The sequence below is a fragment of the Charadrius vociferus genome, unplaced genomic scaffold, assembly GCF_000708025.1.
Source record: "Charadrius vociferus isolate BGI_N301 unplaced genomic scaffold, ASM70802v2 scaffold621, whole genome shotgun sequence".
NCBI classification, from domain to species: domain Eukaryota; kingdom Metazoa; phylum Chordata; class Aves; order Charadriiformes; family Charadriidae; genus Charadrius; species Charadrius vociferus.
Window position 1 is genome coordinate 937,089 of NW_009646926.1, and position 14,711 is coordinate 951,799.

The window sequence follows — 14,711 nt, forward strand, 5'->3', positions numbered from 1 at the left end:
CCTGCTGAATCCAGAAGTCAATGCAGAGATGAGCAGATCATCAGCAGCCACTTCCAAGCAAAGAGAAGAGCTTCCTGCCACCAGAATTAGCTCCTGTGGCACTTAACTCCATCAGAATTTGGCTGCCTGGGGAGATCAGGACTGTGGAGCAGAAGGGACACTGACTGGGTGCTCTCTAGCTGCTTCATGCATAGGGCAAGCCAAGACCTCCAACACAAGTGGTCTCATCTACTCTCAACACTTTCTGCTTGGCAAGGACACTTCAGAGCAAGGGAAGAGGCAGCTTAGGAGCCTCTGTATAGGAGATATCCACAGGCACTTGCGATCAGCAGCAGCTCTGTAATCTGCCAGTTAGCTGCAGCCCTAAGAACCTACCCAAATAGGCAGCAGAGCTCACAGGAGTGGGAGTGGAGCTCAAATAACCCACATGCCCCATACACAGCTAGTGAAATTCAGGTCACAAATAAGCTCTGAACACGAACTGCCACACTGCATGCCCTGGGGGATACGCTTGCATTCACAAGACAAGTTATTCCTGCCCTGTACCAATCTGCATCAAAAGCAACACTACTTTCTGTCTCGGACTTGTACAGCTGTGAATCTGGACTTCCTCGAGGACGCAGGCTTTCTCCTCGGAGCCTAGAAATCATCTGCTGCAAACTCATACCATTGTTTCTAATGCAACAACCAGAGCTGAGCACTGTTACTTCTGCTGTGGCCTGATCAATATTGCCTTACCGGCTGCAGCAGTGACTGTGACAGCTCTCAGCATGGCTGGGATAGCTGACCTACCATGTGCTCCAAGCCCTGCCTTTTTCAGTTAAGAGTCCCTGTTGGCCACCGGCCTCAAGTCACTACTTAATGCTCCACTCTGTGAACATATTTCAGTTACTGGGTGATAGCTTTGATGATATTTTTTTCCCCTAAGGACACGACAGCGTGGTGGAATCACATTTTGACTAGGAGACAAAGTGATCCTCAGCAAGGTGCGCTGCTGCCCTAGCAACCTATTTTATCTCAAGCCATATATTAAAAATAAAAATAAATAAATAAAAAAAAATTCTCTAAATAGAAAGTTAAAAACTTCCAGGATCAGCCTTATGAAGAGTCCCTGGGTTACCAGGAGAAGCACAGGGGCACGGTTCCCAACATATAATGCAGCACTGGAACAGCCCAGCTGATGTCGATGAAGCCCAGACAAACAAAGCCTGCTTTAATTAGCCCCTAAAGGTCACCACGTAGCACTCACGGCTGTTTACTTGATGAAGACAACACTCATCTCCTGCCCAGAGCTGTCAGGGCAGACGCTGCTGCAAGTTACTATTATTCTAGCCTCTGCAGTAAGTCTCTACGTGAGATTAAATAGCACTGAGACTACCACCACCAGCACGGCTGCAGCTCTGGCTATGTGCAGGGTCCCACACGGAAGGATTCAGCTCGCCAGACCAACCCCAGAGGGACAGAAAAAACCCATGTGCTGCCTCCCAGAGTGCAGGGCCACAGGTGAGATGGTCCGTGGACCAGCTGACAAGCTGCCTCCTTTCCACCAACAACAACCCAGGGTCCTTCTTGGGGTATTCGATGTATCTGCTGAAGCTGCATCCCACAAGGTGTGCGCCTACACAAAGGTCTGGCACACACAGGAAGAAAAAAAAGCACCAGCCCATAACATGGAACGAAGAGATGTCTGAACAATGCAGGAGGGGACGACTACTGGCTTTTGAATGGCAACTGCCCAATTAATTCTCCACCACTGACTTAATAATGACTTAGGGTAAAGATTCACATGGGGGAAGCAGAGAGACCATTAAAATAGGTGTGGTTGCTAGTTATATACCCCTTTTCTGTATCAGGTTGCTGCTGCTAGCCAGCAGCGTCTCAGTAGCACAGACAGTTGTAGCTGCACACAGACAGAAGGACCCCTGTTTCAGGAAAGAGTAATACCACTTGGGGCTCCCCAGAAATCAGAAGAGCCAGGGAATACCCTGCAGCCTCAGGCAAGCAGAAAGGCTCTTAAGATGTATTCAAGATGGCTCGCTCCCCGCTACCAGGCCCACCAGCAGTGGGACACCATGCTCTCCAGCCTCTGCCACCCCACAGGCCCCAGGTCTGAAGGATTCCAGCATAAATGGGTGTCACCTGCTCCATCAACTGCACTGCTGTAAATAGAGCATCGCAGCACAGGGATTAACTTCGGCACAGCAGAAATTACTAAATGAGAGGGGAGTAAGAATATCTAACCTGTTGAATTTACTCCTCTCAAAGCTGGGAGGAGATTCAGCCCACAAGCTTTTTATTCCTTCTCGTCTAGAGCCCATTTACAGGTTTCTGATTTACAGGGGAAAAGGAAGGTGAAGCCAACACAAGTGAAAGCCCCAAACTCCCCCCACAGCTCTCAAGTAGTATCTAACAACCACGATCACAGCACTCTTAACAGAAATGGGAAGCCTCCCCCTTCCACACTCAGGCAGACTCACCTTAAAATCTGTGTTATTGATGTACTCAAACACCAGAGCAGGGGTCTTTGACTGCAAGAGAGAGAGACAGTCATGGTTTAAAACACCCTCTTGACCTTTCTTTGCTTCAAGAGACCCAAGAAAGCTTTTGCTTCCTGCCTAACCCTCACTGCAGAGAGTGGGGAGGGAGCAGGACAGCGAGAGAAACGCAGCCCTGATCCCACAGCAGGCAGAGGCAAGCTCCGCTTTAACCCCCATGCAGTAAGCATGAACCATTTTGGCCAGTGCTGCTCCTCCCCATGCCACGGAGCAGAGGCAGCACTGGGCAAGGCAAAAGGTGTCACCAGGGGCTAAGGCCTTGCAGCCCATCACAGGAGGAAGGTCAGCCAGGACTGCCAATGCTACAGCAGTGTCGTTTTCTCTCCGTGGCTGCCAGGGGGCCAGGAGTCACAGACCCCAGCCAGCTGCCAGTCAGAGAAAACTTCCCAGGAATGGGGTAATTATGGCAATGCAGACAAAGGATACAACCTCTGGTCACTGGGTAGGACAGCAACCAGAAGGATGAAAAGTGCTCAATATCCAATTGCCCTGGCAGATACTTATGTTCTGCCAGGCAGGAGCTGAAAGGCTACAAGCTCTGCTTTCTTAGAGGAAATTTGTAGGGCTACAAAACTCACATCAGCCATGGGAAAGTCACAGAAGGGGTGTAAAGGAGTCTGGGGAGCATGAGCCCATCCAAACCAACCCACCTCAGGAGACACTAATGAGCTGGACACTGCTTGCCCCTGGCTGGCATGAAGGCGCAGGCAGCCCCTAACTTGAGCTGAGAGCAGAAGTCACGCGGCAGTGCCTGCCCCACACCTGCAGCCAGAAGGGAGGCAAGCCCACCATACACACTGCAACACACGGGCACCTACCACTGGATCCTTGACAGTGTCAATCAGATTAATGATGTTGGTGCCACCACGTAGATTCTCCAGAATCTTAACCTCGCGTTTTATCTTCTTTTTCTTCACTGGCTTAAATAGACAAAAGAAATTAGAAGTGAGAGTCCTTTCAGAAATTAACACTGATTTCTGCCACCAATATTGATTGGATCCCATCTCCTCCCCTCCTCTCTCTGTTCCCACCCTTACAAGGGAGCATTTTTAGCTTCAAAGAGGAGACAAGACACCTTGCACAAACTAGGATTTCAGTGAAAGCTTTCCTCTCATCAGGGGAAAAATCAAACCACTCCAGGCAAGCATAACTGTGACTCCAGTACCTGTGGTTAAAAGTTCCTTGGACTGTTATGTGGAAATCTCAGCACACTCCTACATTATGCATTTAGGACAAGCATGGGGGATCTCATATCTCAGACTCTTTTTACCAGCACAAACCAGTTTTTTTACTCCTTGTCCCAACCCATTTCCCAAGAGTACTTTAATCCAATCAAACAACAACCTGAGAGTCTCCAACACCAAGATTTCTAGTAAGCTCAGACACTGCTACATCTAATTATGTGCATGCGTCTTTCACAATCACCTCAAGACCACAAACCTAACTGCACAATGTGCCATCGCATCCCTATATCGTGATTATTTTTAAAGCCTACAGACATTTTAAACAGTTTTGGATGACTCCTTGAATCTTCGTAGTCCCAGGAACTCCCTTTGCAAAGTAAGCTTTTCTTTGGACATCACCCTGCAGAGAGTGATAAAGAACAGCTGCTCCCAAGGCAAGGGCTCAGAGGTTGGGTTAGCTTTCATTCTCTGCTGATCCAGTGGTTCACTTCAATGCAAAGGAACGACCATTTCTGTAACTCATCCACTCCCAGGACAACTCTAGCTCTCTGCCTGCTTGAAAGGAAAGACAGCTTAGAGCAGCTAAGAGGTGAGACTTTTTTAATGAGCTAATGACTGGTGTGGGCATCACCCGTTGCGAGTCACTGAGTCTAGCAGGCCTTCACTGCAGAGCTGGAACATCCCCTCCTGCACCATGGGTACCATTGCAGAGACATCTTGCAGGGACTGGTAAAGCCCTTGCCCTGTCTGCGAGGTTTGCTGATGAAAACACTCCTCTCCAAACATTTAGCTTTCTAAAACGTTCACCATCAGTCACAAAGTCTGGAGTGTGAGGAGGGGAGGGATGAAGAACGGCAAAGAGGTATGAGGCACCTTACCAAAGTGACACACATTATCAGATGTCTACATGAAAGACAAGGAGCCCCAAGAGCTCAACAGCTCACACTCGCCATCTCTCCTCTACCACAGGCTTCCACTTTGATGATGGCTGCAGAGTGCTAATGGGTCAAGCTCACACTCCCATTACAGGCGAATCCAAGGCAATCCCTGGTTTCAGACCCTTTGCAGGAATGAATGAGCAGACGGGAGAAGGAACAGAAGCTTTTTATATAGCGGGAAAATATGCCATTTATATAAGTGATAAAATATGCTGTCTTTCTAGGCTCTTCAGGTGGCTGAAACCTTCAGATTCAAATCCTGTCCTTCTCCTCTTCCAAGTTAAAAGGCAGGAGCTAGGCTTTCAAGCCAAAAGATGAGATCTCAGCCCGAAGCAAAGTGCCAAAAATAACACCGATACCAGCACAGGGAGCGTCGGCACCTCATAAAGCCGCTGTGGAAAACGGCAGCAAGGCCACTGCAGCTGTCAGCCAGAGCTGGAGCAACACGGGGCAGGATTCGCTGGGGAGGGGATGACCAACAGCCCCAGGGCTGTACCCAGACATGGCTGGAACCAGTGGGAGGTTGGACAGACAGGGAGAAGGCGCCAGAGCAGGGGGATGGAAACCAGCAGAAGTGAGGGCTACATTTCTGAACCTGAGAGGAAGATGCTTCATTAGGGACTAATTTCATTTATGTCAGCATGGGGACAGACACCACCCTTGCGTCGCCCACATGCACTGATCTTACCAGAAGGCCAAGATGGAATTAGAGGATGTAATTTGGTTACTTTGTTCATCCAGAGAGGCAGATGCACACACAAGATGTTTTCCAAGGAACTTCAAAGTGGGAGCTGAGCCACTGCCATCCTGAAGGCGCTCGCTGAACGGCCTGGCTACTGCCAGGCTTGCATCACAGCCTCTCTGCTGTGACACTTGCACCTGATCAGGAGTTGAAACAGTGCCCGTACACATCCAAGAGGACTCAAAGGCCACTTTGAAATACCCTTTCCTTGGTACTGTAGTTATTTCAAGGGTGTTTTGCATCAGCTAGGTAGGGGAGGATGTCCCTTTGAGATCTCTATTGCTCCTTCCATAGCAACCATCACCTCACTGGGCAGAAGATCTTGTCTTCCAGTCACTTCCACAAGGCTCTACCTTTTTCAGGATGGGAAAATGATGCCCGGCATGATCTCCACCAGAAATCTACCCCTATCCACAACACACTTATTAAAAGACACAAGCAGACAGAATCAGTGATTTTTGGAAAAAAGGAGAACAGAAAGTCAGTCTTCTTTTAATGCAATGCCTGCAGGTAATCACCAACAGCAGCGTGTCCAATATCACCAAGGGAAGGCACTCCAGTGAATGCTGTCTCAGCAAGAGGGGGAGTTAAGCACCACTCGCTGCTTCATGTTTTCTGCTAAGCCGCAGCAGAAGAGAGCTCAGGCCAGGCTGTCTGCACACGGCTACGCCACCTCCAGGTCAGCTGTGGGCCAGGGCAAAGGCCCTGCAGGCCTCTGGGCAGGGTGGGAGTACGTGAAGCCCTGCTCATTGCAGGGTGGTGAGCAGTGCACCACCAGAGCACTCTTCCTGCCTGCGGCCAGCGGTAAGGACAGGGTTTTCCACCACTATGTAAACAGGGATGAGGCAGGGAGAAATGCCACAGGCTGAAGTAATGTCGTCAGAGGAAAAGCTATTGCTGGAAGTTTCCTCAGAGAGCAACGCAGGGGAATGGAGGATTTCCCCATTTCAGATTTGCAGGAGAAAACAGTAGTGACCACTGGCCTCCACCCTGCACAGCTTTCACTGTACCAGCCTATCCAGCCACATGCCACCTCCTACTCACACGCTGTAGCAAGCCATTGCTCCAGCTACAACTGCCAACACTGTTTGCTATCCAAAAGCACACCACTGGGGCTCAGATTTTGCCCAGTAACTGATTCCAAGTCCAAGCTCTTACATCTGGCAAGTCAAACACCTCAGTGCAAACCACTCCAGCGCACAGCCAGTACTGCATTGGAGCTAACCATGCACAACCAGAGAAAATGCTGACATCCCTCTGGTCTCCAGACCCCAATACTCTCAAAACCACAAGCAATCAGCAGTATATCCTCCAAGCACCAGGATTAACTCTGGCTTGCTACAACCATCTCTGAGAGTCACTCGATCCATCTCTCCAAGGATGTTGACTCCAAACACACATGGATTAAATATGAACTAACAACCTATTATGGCCTCCAACCATCTGCCTCTCCCAGCAGGGATAGCTTCTAAAACACTAGTCCTTGCTGCCAGAGTATTTTAACAGTACTCATTTAAGGCTATTTTATTAAACCAGGCTATGAACAGCAGCATCTCAGGTTGTGTTTCCTACACGGCTCAGTCCCCCTGCCCCGCAAGGTGGCTTCCCAGCGGAGGAACAGAGCAGGCACCCAGGGAAAATTAACTCCTCCCAAGTTTGATCCGCCTGTGTTTGCAAGACAACATTTTATACAGGTGCAGACTTCCAACTCCATCTGTTCCCACAGCAGAGGCATTTCAAAGCTTTCCTCCATGCTGGGATTCTCCAGTGACCAGTGAGTAAAACCCTCACTGCAGCCTTTCCCTCTGAGACAGGCTCCAACAGAGTCCCTCTGCTCTATGGAAACACCTATTTCCATGAAATCCATAGAAACTTGACAGCTTGGAGACTTCTGTCGCATTTGGTTGAAATTGGCCAACCATTGCAAAAACTACTGGGGGGGGGTGGGGAGGGAGGGGGAAAAAGGCTGACAGACAGTAGGATTGCATAAGGCTCGTTTCCATAGGAAACCAGGCTAAAAGACATGTCTCAGTTTAACCATGTCTACATTGGGAACAGTTTAATTACTTCAACTGCAGCAGTACCCTTAGAACAACACGACTTGTCTCGCGCAAGCCAGTTTTCCAGTTTCCCAGGAAATTGCTTCCTTCCTCAGGCAAACTGGAAGCGAGGTGGCTGTAGACGGTGGAGACAAAACATGCAGCTCCTGGCTGTCCACTACGCTGAGCACCCAGAGAAGAGGGAAAAGGTGACCTCCAGCCACAGGAGGCTGGTTTCTACTGTACCAGGCAGTTCTCACTCGACTGTCCCCAGCCAGCCACCCTTGTCTGCAGGTTTCCCACCCTACTAGCCCAAAGGGTGCTTCAATCCACTTGGAAGTCAGGCAGAAAAGGCAGCGACAGTGGCCTGCACTATTCCAAATTGGGGAGCATCACACGATGCCATGCCTCTGCAGAGGCGAGAAATGGCACGGGCTAAGTAGTTGCTTTGCAGTCAGGTAGATGCAGAAGAAAACATCTCTCTGTGACTGAGAGATCAGATCCTGGGTCATTTTCCATGAGATCATGTAAACTTGTAAGCAGGGAAGGAGTCCAGCTGCAGCAAACACCAGCTGGGAGAATTAACATTGTTTGCTAAAATAAACCTTTAAATACAAGGCTGCAACCATCACTTCCTGTCTCAAACAAATAAATAGCTGCCTGGTTAATCACCTTTTTTTGCTTGGTTTCTAAAGCAAAGGGACTACACTCTTCTGTCAGAAGCTTCAGTTCCAGCCTTCCCCAACAACCTGGGGAACCATGGCTTGAATTCAAGTAAAGAGAGAAAAGAAATTTGTTACCCAAAGTTCTCTGCGCATTTCCACACTGAGAAAGAAAGGTAGTGACCAGGAAGGAAAGTGAAATACGAGTTAAATCCAAAGCATAAAAATAATTTTATATTAGCCAAAAGCAGGCAGTGCACACACGCTGTCAGCCAAGAAGCACGTGTGCTACTCTGAAGGAGTCACAGAAGGTGCTGGGTTTTGCCCAGCAGGTGCTCTGAAAAAAGAACTGGGGTTAGCGCAGCACAGGAGAAGGTTTAGCAGTCAAAAGATACAAAATCACAAGAAACTACAGTCATTTATTTCACCATCCCATAAAGAAAGAGATCTATTCTTTGCTCACCAAACCTGAATAGCCTGGAAACACCATGATGCTTCCAGTGAATGAGCAGGGAAACCTCAACGCACAGTGTCCAGGACCAGCAAAAGGCTCATGCAGCATCCTTATGACAGGCTTTAAATATTGAAAAGATGGCACTAGGAGCTCATTGGTCTCTAGCAAGTATTATCGAAAGGATCACAATAATCTGCCTATAAAGCGCGACGCCAATTGGAAAATTGGCTTCAGAGCAGCAGTGCTTGTTTTGCCAGACATCAGCTCGGAAACCAAATAATCATATTCAAAAGAGCTACGAAAATCAAGGAGCCCACTTGTGTTACTATTCTGTCAGTTGTTTGCATCTTACAACTTCCATTATGGGAATTCAAACTTTCCCAAGCTGCTCTTGAATTTTTGAAGAGAGGGGAAAGAAAACCCCTACCCTGAAACTACTAAAACACTTTGGCTTTTTTATTTAATTCTGTAGAATATACCAATGTTTTGAGGGCAGTGCCGTTCTTCCCTTCAGAATGTCTTTTCTCCCCTTATAGCACATCCCAAACCAGCCCTCAGGGGGCTTCAGGACTGCCCACGATGCATCAAGACTTCTGCAGCCAACTCAAAGGGAGATGTGCAAGGATCAACCGCCGATCCCCACCACCACCATGACAACGGATGAGAATCCTTCGCTCAGGCTCTGCCCTGGGCCACTGCTGACAGACATAGTGCCATTAACTCACCCTCCTCCTTGCAGGAGCCGCAGCTTTGCAGCTCACCAGTTCCTGGGTGCTAGAATACCACCACAAGAGTGATCAGCTGCATCTCCAGGCCTCTGCGAGACACCCGGTACCGTCTCAGTTGGTCTCAGTTCCAAACAAGGCTGGACTCCAGCAGCTAACTGTGCCAAGCTCAGTGTGGGCAACTGGTGTTTAAAAGAGAAGAGCTGTGTACCCGGTTCTCTTGCAAAAGGGCTCATTTCAAGACTGCCAGAGGAGGAAGTGGGCCAGGGAGAGCTGATTCAGTGCATGCAAACACAGGAGGAGCCAGGAACACAGCTAGCTACCACAAGCAGGCATTGAACGGCTTTGGTGGAAGGTCACCGATGCAATCAAAAGTTCCAGCCTGAGGGGCCAACATCATCCAATCCTATTTCCCTGTGAAAACCCTTCTGCACACCAGCACGGGAGTCATTTCAGCCCCCATCTAGGACATGCTGATGGATGCAGGCTCTAAAGCTTTCAGGGACAGAAGAAAATTTACCAGACCCACAGGGCTACCTCCCCCAAATGGCTCTATAGCTACGAGAGCAGTAATTTGAGTTCAACAGTGGAAGGACCTTGCAGCAGTGCCCAGTATGAACAGCAGTTCTGGAGGGTTCACACAGCCCAGAAGGGGGAACAGGGGAAAAAGAAAACCAACCAAACAAGAATGCACTTGTGAAACCACGTACATGGTTGAAAGTTCCAGCTCATGGACTCAGCACAGAGGGACAAAAGCCACCAAAGGAGAAAGAGGCTATTTCATCACCGCTGCAGAGCCTCCATTTCACTGGTCCCTCTCCTTGTAACTGCATTCTTCCCCTAACCTCCTCCTGCGTGTTGTGCCTATGCAGATAGCAACCATACAGGGAGACAAAACAGTCTCTTTATGTGATGGGTTCAGCGCTTCACGGGCAAGTAGAGTGTACATAAATGCATACGTGCATCAGGAAAGCAGAAGGACTCCTGCACAGAGCTGACAATATGGATGCTGTAATCTCCGTACTAAGCGGATGCTCAGGTGGCAGCAATGGGTACAAGAGAATGGGCTGTGAACAAAGCTGAAGCTCACCAACAGCCATCACTATAGGTAATTTTAACAGTAGCATGCACGCCACAAAGAACAACCCACAAAAGTTACAAGCAATGCAGAAAGTTTAACTTTGGCTATTAGAGCGGCAACTTGCAATGCTCTTCACATCCCCCGGAACACTGTTACCCCAGAGTGGAGGATTCACTTTTAAGGCACAGGAGGAGACTGGCAGATGCTTTGGAGCTGCATTAGCAGAAAAGCAAAATGAGAAGTTCATCAAAGAGACAGCCCAAAGGTCGCAGATGGACATCAGCGGTCCATCAAAAATCTATATCTATGTGGTTAGATGCAAAAGAGCAAAGCTGTGCTTTAGATACCTGCATTGGATGTAGACCACATGCGACTCACTGGAACCACCATGTCTTAAACTCCCTTTGTAGGCACCAAGGAATGTTAGACCTCATCCTGGGAGCCAAACCATCACATCAAACTTAAGCAAGACACAAAAGCACGTACAGGACACGTTCACATGTTCCCTCTTCTTGGCTTGGCTCTCTCCTACACATGCAGGAAGCATGCCTGCAGCCGTACCGAGGCCAGCCAGATCAAAAAGCCCACAAGTCCCTGGCTGGTACAGGAGGCTCTGCAGGAGCACAGCTGCTGGCTAACTCCATGCCCTACTACCCCTAAGGGATAGGAAGGTCAGTACGTTGCAGAGTCCCCCACTACCTACAAAGATTTTTTTTTTCCCCTGAAACTTTCCTCCCTGAACAGGTTGAAATGGTGGGGAGTTGCCCTCTGCTTTGCTTCAAGATAAAAACTTTTGGGGGACGCTTGGCATGGGATGTCTTGTGTGGCAAATGAGGGCTCCTGCCTTTGCTGCTTTGCACACACTGCCCTACACGGCGTGTCCTGATGTCTTGCTGCAGTGGAGTGAGAAGCAACCTGCTTGCTTCGTCTGCCTTTATTTAAAAGGGTTGCAGAATTTTCCTGGAAAAATTGACATTAAAAGCATCATACTTGCAAAGAAAGGCAGTTGACCCAGGAAATGGTAATGTTATAGTCAACTGCATGACCTTAATTCTACTCCTTTGCTGACAGATGTTATGACCACAACTAGTGGCATGAGCACATCCCATTTTCCTGCAGGATTATGCCTGGTCCTACACTTGGGGTAGCAGAACAGAAAGGCAATGCTGGGTACTGGCCAGGAAAATGGGGCATCTTGCTTTATGCAAACCCAAAAGGCCTGGGGCACTGTGATACCAATCACAGCCATTAGCTCCCTGGCCTAGTCCAATGCTAAAGTCTTCACAGGGCACTTAAACAAACAAGGCAAGTGACCACCAGAAGAGGAAGAGCAGTTATCTCTTCACAAAGCACTACACTAGGACCTATGCTCTAGTCTCAGCTTTGTTGAGGCTAAGGGACTTGCCCAAAGTCACACAGGAAATCTCTGTGGCTCAGTTCTGCATCAGAGAAGGGGTGATAAATTTCCTGACCTCTCTGGAGAAAGGTACAAGACATTCAGGTAGCACAACATCAACAAAAGGGAGAAAAAAGGCAGGGGAAGTACTTGGTACATGCTAACCGTAGCTCAGCAAGGATAAGCTGCTTCAAAAAGCAAGGATGGGAAGAGACACCAGTCACCTCCCTTGAGGCGCAGATACTAAAACAGTGACTCTTGCTAAAAATCACTTTTAACACATCATATAAATTGTCCTCTCAAAAAGCCCTTCAAGAGGACGGAGCAACTGTGCTGAACAGCCACATCCATCGCCCAGCAACAGTCTTCCCCTTTGTCCCACCCTGACAGCCACATAAAAACTTGAAGGCTTTGGGTTGCATTTCCCACCTCATAGGATCCAGCCTGAATTAGCAGGAACAGAGAGACCCAGCCTCTTTGCTAAGGCTCCACTGTAGGTACATGCAATTACATTCGCAATTAAGTTTAAGTCTAGCTACAGGAAACCAGAGGCACTTTCCACAGATCAGAGTGATGTTATTGCCACACTTCACAGGTTTTCATAACATACACAACGCCATGCTCAAACTCACTTTTCACTGACCCACTTTCCATGGAGAAGAAAGTTCATCTTTATTTATCTGGACTTTCTGTTTTTCCTTGCTCACACGCAGGAATGCCGTCTGACAAGTGGGGTTAGCCAGGGGAACTGGTGGCAACACCATCCACTTCAAATCTGGGACAATCCAGTCCTGTGCTCTCAAGGCATTAAGGCAACACATTCACGCCCCAAGGAGAAGGAGCACCCAGCCGCCCTCAGAGGACTCTTGCCAGCTGACTCACAGTCCAACGCTGACAGGCTCCCTTAGACATGACAGAGTTCGGCTGCCACAGGGAGAGGAGCATTGCTCCAGGGGAGGCTCTTTAGGCTGGGAAGAGGCAAGGAGGAAGACTTCTGACGACTTTCCCTGCAGTCTCTTCTCAGCCTTGTGGTGCCTTTCTACATGGGACAAGATGTAGGGTCTCAACAAACCACAGCAGTCCTGAAGAGACAACCAGGAGCTGCAGAGCAGCATGGAGAAGTGCACAGTGTCCCCAGCCTAGCCACAAGCCATCTTGCCGTAAAACGCAGCTCTGCACTGGCTATCTTTGACTACTGTCTCAGAGCAGAAACTCCCAGCTGCCCCTACTTAAAAAAAAAACAAAAACAACCAAAACAACAACAACAAAAACCACCCAAAACCCCAAAACCACATAAAAGCACCCAAAGGAGGGGGAGGCACAAACAGTGTGCCAGAGGTGCTCAGCTCAGCGAGGACACGTGAGCCTCACCACTCTGCCCTGACGTCAGGCTCAGCCACAGGGGCTCTCCCAAACAGCTCACCTGGCCACCACCTTGACCGCAGCCAAAGCAGGGGCGTGCATACCTCCTCCCAGAGGCAGACAGGAGATCACACCTTGCCTAGGAGCAGTGCCAGACAAACCCTGACAAGTTCTCTGGAAAGCCAAGGAAGATCCCAAGGAAGCAGAGGATATCAGCAGAGACAACTAGCCACACTATCTGAGTGGATCGAGCAAATGCCTTAAGGCTACAGCCCTGCAGAGAGACATGTGTCCCAGGCAGACATTAGTTTCAGTGGTCGCAAGGGCAGGTTAAGCTCAGACCCCCCTGCACGCTACGGATCAACATGTGCCCAAATTCTTAGAACACCCATAGTCAGACACCGGCTCCCACGTGCTCTTGGGGAACAAGTGACATGTGTTGCTGGTCCAACAAGTGACAGCCACAAGTGTCAGCCAAACCCAAACCCAAACCACCTCAACTCTTAACTTTTTCATTTCTGTTTTTTTTAATGCCCCTTTCTACCCCTAGATCACCAACACAGATTGCTGCTAGGACAGTTACCACAGTTTGCTGTAAGCCTGCTGCTTCAGCGCCAAACACGGTAAGGCGTGCCCTGCAGCGGCTAACCCACACCCCAGACAACAACCTGTTACTGCTGCACAAATGTCCCCACAGCCCGATGCCACTAGGGCCAACACACCAGAACACAGGTCACCAACAAACTTCAGCCAGCCTCTATCAGTCTTATCAAGTTTCCATGGTGGTTTTTGCCTGTCTGTGGTGAAGTTCTTTCTCGTGTCAGATCCTCTAAAAGACTGAATATAAAATTTTTGCCTGCTTTTTTTGAGTACCGAGTATTCCACAGCCTGGCTCTGAAAAGGCCACATGCCAGCCGTCTAGAGGCTAACAGAAGGATTCACCCCTCCAGGCTTCACGTTCCCACTGACATGGCAGTCCCTGGGCTGTTTCAGACAGTCATTGCCAGATACAATTTATCAAACACAGGCAGCACATGCAACCCTGTTCAAACGCGAGCGCTCCCCGCTCTCCTCCTCCAGAGCAGCTCTCAGCCCAGAGCTATGCTGGACAGGAGGGGTGGAGACACCAAAACACTGCTACAGCACGTGGGATACCACATCTATTTCCAAAACCACCGTCCCAAAGTCCTTTACAAAAAAACAATACTTTTGGGGCGAAGGAGGAGATCCAACAGCCCTTTGGCCCTGCCAACCTGGCTCCGCTCCCCCTCACTTCCAGCCACCGCAAGCCCCTAACACCATCAACCGGACACTCACCTTGAGGATCTTCACCACGACCCTCTCGTTGTTGGTGATGTTGATGGCCTCGAAGACCTCACTGTACTTCCCTCGCCCAAGCTTGCGAACCAGCTGGTAGTCGTCCTGATTGCTGCGGGCACCAAGGGGAGAGAGGAGGAGGAGGAGAAGGGGTTGGGGGGGAGAAGCAGGATAACTGACAGGGCAGCAGGCCGGGGATGAGGGGTGCTGGGAGTGGGTCCCCCCCTCAGCCGCCCACAGCCCCCCGGGGACGCCC

The 14,711-nt window shown here is 49.4% G+C and overlaps 1 protein-coding gene across 1 annotated transcript in view; it reads right to left on the minus strand.

Annotated features, from left to right (window-relative positions):
- Positions 1 to 14,711, minus strand: part of CSNK2A2 (casein kinase 2, alpha prime polypeptide) — a 25,834-nt gene that overhangs the window by 10,327 nt on the left and 796 nt on the right. The window contains exons 2-4 of the mRNA XM_009894509.1: positions 14,456 to 14,567; positions 3,374 to 3,475; positions 2,478 to 2,528 (exon numbers count right to left, since the gene is read on the minus strand). Of these exons, the coding sequence (XP_009892811.1) occupies positions 2,478 to 2,528; positions 3,374 to 3,475; positions 14,456 to 14,567 (265 nt within the window). The remainder of the gene's footprint in view (positions 1 to 2,477; positions 2,529 to 3,373; positions 3,476 to 14,455; positions 14,568 to 14,711) is intronic.